The sequence below is a fragment of the Ovis canadensis genome, chromosome 17 (genome assembly GCF_042477335.2).
Source record: "Ovis canadensis isolate MfBH-ARS-UI-01 breed Bighorn chromosome 17, ARS-UI_OviCan_v2, whole genome shotgun sequence".
NCBI classification, from domain to species: Eukaryota; Metazoa; Chordata; class Mammalia; order Artiodactyla; family Bovidae; genus Ovis; species Ovis canadensis.
In genome coordinates this window covers 82,729,454-82,735,333 of record NC_091261.1, presented here as the reverse complement: position 1 = coordinate 82,735,333, position 5,880 = coordinate 82,729,454, and the positions used below count along the sequence as shown (strand labels likewise).

The following is a 5,880-nucleotide window of genomic DNA, read 5'->3' as shown; positions in this document are numbered from 1 at the left end:
GTGTGGGCTGTCTTTGGTGCGACTCCAGCTGGGGTGGGAGGCCCCAGCCGCCTCTGGAAGCCGGGACAGCTGCGGGGCTCAGAAACCCTGGCCCTTGTTTTCTGACTCTGTTGTTTAATGACTCGCCAGTGGCTGGTGTGGGGACCAGCGGGCGCCCAGCAGATGGCCTCGGGCAGCCCTCCTGCCGTCCTAACCCAGCCTCCCGGCAGCGCGCGGGGTTGGGAGAGGCCCTGGGTGGGGGGGCCCTAGGGGTTGGGGAGGCGGCCTGAACGCCGGCGATCGGACGGCGTCCCCATTAGCACCGCGGACAGCAACGGGGGTCGAGCCGCCGGCCGAGCCTCCGAAGCGACTGAGGCTCGGACCACGGCCCGGGATCCGCTGGGTGCCGAGGCCTCCGGAGCTGCCGCCGAAGCCAGGGCCCGAGCCCAAAGGGGTGGGGGCGCAGCGGCCTCCCACACCCTTTGGTCCGGCGGCCGTGGTCTTGGGACGTGCTTTCCAGCCAGCCCCCCGACAGTCAACGGCGCTGCGACCCGAGGTGCCCTCCCCTTCGAGCGCCCTCCGCGCTGGCGGCCTTCTGTCGCTCCTGGCCCCAGCCTCCGTTTCCCGGTCTGTAAGGGGCGTGACAATAGCACCCCCACCCGGGACTAACGGGGAGGGGGCGGCCATAAAAGCGAGTCGTTCGGGTGGAGACCGGCCGGCGGTGGTTGCGGGCAGCCGGCCCCGCCCAGCTGTCTCCGCGGCTGGAGGAGCCGCCCCTGCGGTCCCCTCCTGGCCTGGAGCCGCGAGGCCTCAGCTACGCCCCTGGCCCACCCTCCCGATGAACGCTCCGCCCTTGCCCTCCGCCTGCGTCCTCTGCTGCTCACCGCCGCACCGCGTGGGCCAGCCCTGGCGCTCGCCTTCCTCGCGGTGCTGCTGGCGGTGTGCGCTCTGACTCTGCACCTGTTCGTCTCCGATCCTCACCTCGCGGGATGCTCTCTCTTCTCCACGTGACGCCCTGCCCCTGGCGAGGGGCGTCGTTTGAGAAGGAAGGTGGAGTCGGGGAAGAGGAGGCCCAAGACGTGGCTCCCACCCTGAGACGGCGCTGGGACGGTGCTCAGGCCGGGATGGCCCGCGTCAGTCCGCGGGTGCCTGGCGCTACGACTCCCGGGCCCTAACGTGTGCTGAGAACACCAAGCTGCTTGTAGCGGGTGGACTTGGAGCCCGCGGGGTGGCCAGCCCAAGTGGGAGCAGTGGTGGAGGCCCCTGGGGCGGGAGACCCTCCCCGCCCCCTTCCTGGGGAGCACCTGCCGGAAGGGCCGCCCTGAGAGTGCTGCGTGCGCTCTGCCCAGGCCAGGTTGGCGGGAAGGGCAGCGGTGACCTGTCCGGTGGGGCCTGGTGTGTGTGGGGGGGGCCACCTTCCTCTGTGCCCTCACGTCTCCTGAGTCCCCCTAGAGACCCAAACCTGTTCCTCCTGGCCCCACCCATTGGAAGGAGATGGCCCCAGCCCGTGGGGCCCAGCCCAATCCCCATCAGTATTGACCGTCACCAGGTCCAGCTGGACCCCCTCTGGGGCTCTTCATCTTCCAAGGCTGACTCCGCACCTCCAGGCCCGTGGACCCTGGAGAGTGATGGGCATACGGGTCAGCACCCAGGGTCAGGACCCCCCACCGACAGGAGCACAGTCCCCTACACAAGGATCCGGACCCCCACACAGGAGATGAGACGCCATCCAGGCACCAAAGACCCTCCACAAGGGCCAGGAAGCCCCGCGAAGGGATGAAGAGCCTCTACATTCGGGACGGGATGCCCCCAGAGGAACCAAAGTCTCCATGAATGGGACAGGAACCACTCAGTGGTCGAGTCCCCGGCAGAGGTCAGGGACCCCGCCCCCAGGAGCAGGCAGCCACTGTCCCCCGAGGCCCAGAAGTGAGGCTGCACCCAGAGCTCAGAATGCCTGGGGCACCTCGGAGTCACCCCAAGCCGGCAGTCACGGAGCCGAGGTGGGTCAGGACCCAGACGGTGGGTGCCTGGCTCTGGCAGGGCCCTGGGACACAGGCAGGACCCCCATCCCACAGTACAGGACACACGCAGTGACCTTGGCCTCCTGTGGCTGGGGGTAGGGACAGCCTCGGTGCACCTCCGATCTCCCCAGCCTCACCCAGAAGCCCAGACTGCCCTAGTCCCTCTAGGGGAGATCGTGCCCACCCTGCCACCCCACACTTTGTCTGAGTCCACGGTGAGATGGAAGGAGAAAGGCTGCCTGCCAGTCAGTGCCTGCAAGCTCACGATTTATTCTATAAAGGAGTGGGCTGCCCAGCCCAGACATGGTGCGGCTCGGTGGTGCCTCTGGCTGCCACTTCACTGAGGCTGGGAGATGAGACAGTGCCAGCTCCTGGCTCTGTGCCGGAGGCCTCGCTGGGCAGGCAGCCCCTGGGTAAAGCGTGCTGCGGAGGCTGCTGTGGGTGGACACTGGAGAGACTCTGCAGTCGGGTGGCTGCCCGCAGTGAGGGTCCGTGAGTGGCCTTGCTGTCAAGGCAAAGCTGATGGTCCTGGAGGCACTGACCAGAGGCTTAGCGTCCAGGAGCGGGTGGGGACCGCAGGGCGAGTGAAGCTGGCTAGGGTCAGGCTGCAGTCTGGGGCCCGCAGGAGAATGCGCTGTGCACCGGAGCGACACTGTCCTGGGGGAGCCGGTGTCCCGGTCACTGTCCCTGCAGCCCATCTGTCCCCGGTGCCTGTTGGACTTGGTGTGTGGGTCAAGCTCGCCAGCCCAGCACCGGACAGCCGGTCTCATCCCTGAGACCCTTCAAGGAAACACACGTACAACCCCTCCCCCAGGCGGGGCGGGGCCCTGGGCTCTTGCTCCGCGGTCTCCCAGAGGCTGACAGACCTCCAGCCCGGCCCTTCCCCAGCGCTGCCCGGACCAGCCGCGCTCCCCAGCCCCTTTCGGTGCCAGAGCGCTAGCGAGCGGCGTCGGAGGACGCTTCTCACTCCGAGCCACGCCCCACGAGCCCCGGTGCATTTCGGAGTAGCAAAGCCCGGCGACTGGCGGCGCCCGCCCCAGGCCCTCGCCCCAGACTTAATCCCCGCCGCCCTGCGGGGCCCCGGGCGGCACCGGGGTCTTCTTGAGGTTCTTCCTGGCCGGGGCCCGGTTCGCGCCGCCGTCGGCCGGGCCGTTTGAGGCGTCGTCGGTGGGCCTCGCGCCTGCGGCCAGTGCGTTCATGGTGCCCAGTGCCCGCAGCAGGGCCGGGCCTCGAGGGACGCGGGGCTCGCGGCGGGCGGCCGGCGGAGGCGGCAGCAGCGCGCGCAGGGCGTCCAGCTCGGCCCGCAGCTCCGCGCGCAGAGCCTCCAGCCCCGCGCCCAGCTCGGCGCGTACGGCCGCCAGGCCCTCCTGCAGCCGCCGCTCGCTCACCTCCAGGACGCCCGCCGGGTAGGTGGCCCCGCCGCGCGGCTCGCCGCACACGGAGCACACGGAGCTGCGGCTGCGCTCCTCCGCCTGCTCCCCGGTCTCCGCCGCCCCCGCCGCGGCCCCCGCGCGCTCCACCAGCCGCAGCAGCCGGGGCGCCTCGGCCCGCGCCGCCGCCTCAGCCCGGAGCTGGCCCCGCAAGCGAGCCAGGCGGCCCGGGCCGCGGGCTTCCTCGGGGCCCGGCCCATTGGGCTGCGGCCCAGGGTCCCGCCGGCGGCCCACCGCGCGCCGTAGCGCCTCGCTGGCGCCGTAAGCGCTGCGCGCCTGGACCCATGGGCGCCGGGACTCCGCCGCCATCCGCTTGGCTGCCGCCTCCACCGCCGCTTCTAGAGCCCGGCCGGGCCTGAGCCCCAGCCTGCAGCCTAGCGACCAATGGGGCCCGGGCGACGCTCCGTGGAGAGGGCCCCGGGGGGACGGCTGTGGGAACGACCGTAAGCCTCGGGGGATCCGGCCTGGGGCCCGGGGAACCCCGGCAGGCCCGAGACCCAAGGAGCCAGGGGAACAGCGCCGCAGGTGTAAGCGTGCGGGGCTTGCCCGCGAGGCCACGCTGCCAGTGGGGCCCCACAGGGGCATGGACAGGCGCCAGACAGAGGCGATGGGGACGTGGAGACACCCAAAGCCACGCGGGGAACCGGGCTCACATCCTCGGCTCAAAGCCACTGTCTCGGCCCAGTCCGGGCAGGAAGGCAAGCGCGGTCCGGGCCCCCAGCCCCGCCCACTGGCCGAAGCCCCTCCTCCCACACCAGGTCCGGGCTCTGTCTGGACCCCCCTCACTCCAGTGAACCGCCGCCCCAGCCTTCGAGCTCCGCAGGGTCCCTGGTGCGCTCTGCTGGGCCCCCGCCTGCGGGGGGGCTGCCGGAGGTCGCGCCATCTCTCGCTGTCTGTGTGCTGGTCCCGTCCTCCTCCTCCTAGCGGCCCTCTCCACCCCCTAGGCCTTTGCGTCGACCGACTGGGGGGAACCCCAGGGTCCCCTTCTCCTGGCTGCCCCAACGCATCCTGCTGGGGGCAGGGCAACCTTCCTTGACCAGCTCCCCCCACCGGGTCTCTCGGGGCCCTCCCCCACGGCACCCTGGCAGTCACAGTGAAGCGGCTCTGTTCTGTTCACCTCTATCCACAGCAGGGTCCCCAGCACGGCCCTGTGGTGCTGAGCGGGCTGGATGTCCTCAGATGGGGCCCTTGGCTGAATGCACCTGGGGCTGAGGGTCCCAGGTGGGGCTACCCGTGGCCAGCGAGCACCTCATGGACCCCTGCTGGCTCCCCATCCCTCACTTCCTCACCGCTGCGCCCCTCCATTCTCACTCTTGCTGTGGCATCCGCACCATTGTGCCTGCCCACCCCTGGCCCACGGACAGGGCACCGTGGGCCCCCGGGCCACGTTGTGCTCAGGCACCAAGGACTCGTTAGGGCTGTGGGTGCCCTGGGGCCACCCTGGCAAGTTGTGGGCGGGGAGGGCCTGGCGAGGATCCAGGCTGGCCTCGGAAGGGAGATGGCAAGACGGCCGCTGGAGCCTATGTTCCTGCCGCCCCCAGGGACTCTCTGCAGCTCTGTGCTTGTGTGTGTCTGACTGGGGGTGCAGTCGACCCCGTCCACGGGCAGCCCTGGGCCCAGGTCACCCTCTCATTCACTCATTAGCCCATCTGTTGGAGCCTGTCACCCTGGAAGGTACAGGGGGAGGGGAGAATCTAGCCCTGGGTCCACCCCCCAGCCCCCCCTTCCTGCTGAGTCACCCCGCTCCCCGGGGACACCCAGCATCTGGCCCAGCTGCTCCCTGGAGCCTCGTTAACCATACCCCACCCCCAACCTCCTCTCCGTAATTAAAATAAGGCTGACACAGGAGCCCTGGATGGCGTCCCCAGGCCCGCCAAGCCCGGCTGGTGTGACCCAGGCCTTTGCCCTCTCAATCTCGCCCGTGGCACCCAGGAGGCCCTCAGATCCCCAGGAGGGGGCTGCAGGGAGGCCCTGAGGGTGTGAGCGGGCGTGGGGGAGACTCCAGGATCGCTGACCGGCAGGTGGGAATGTGGGAGCCGTGAGGGGCGCGGGTGGGCGGCCTGGGCCCTGGGCAGACAGAGGCCAGCGGATCGGGTGTGACAGGCGCAAAGACAGACGGGAGGAGAGGCCCTGGGGGACCCGTGGGTCCTGGGAGGTCGCAGAGGTGTCGGCCAGGGTGAACAGGCCAGGCGGTCAGCGCAGCTCTGATCCCCAGAGGCTGTGTTCGTCAGGAAGCCAATTGTGCAGACCCCAGCCCGGGCTTCATAGGGCAGGGCCAGGGCGAAGGCGAGGCCTGGGGCAAGGGGCGGGCCGGGGCGCCCAGACGAGGCTGTGCCCACTGTTGTCTTCCCTGCGGGGGACGGAGCTCGGGGCAGGGGCCACACCCAGGCCTGCTCTCCAGTTCCTCCCAGGAGCTCCTCAGGGCGGGGCCTGCCCGGGGAAGGGGGGTC

General features: G+C 70.5%; 1 protein-coding gene across 1 annotated transcript; it reads right to left on the bottom strand.

Moving 5' to 3' along the window:
• Window positions 1–2,254: 2,254 nt before the first annotated feature.
• On the bottom strand, window positions 2,255–3,858 carry LOC138422888 (protein FAM246C). The gene has a single exon (XM_069558461.1). The coding sequence runs from the start codon at window positions 3,737–3,739 to the stop codon at window positions 3,056–3,058; it is 684 nt and encodes a 227-aa protein (XP_069414562.1). The 5' UTR covers window positions 3,740–3,858; the 3' UTR covers window positions 2,255–3,055.
• Between the last annotated feature and the right edge of the window lie 2,022 nt (window positions 3,859–5,880).

Coding starts and splice junctions, on each gene's coding strand:
- LOC138422888 (XM_069558461.1), bottom strand. CDS start 3,739: ATGGCGGCGGAGTCCCGGCGCCCATGGGTCCAGGCGCGCAGCGCTTAC.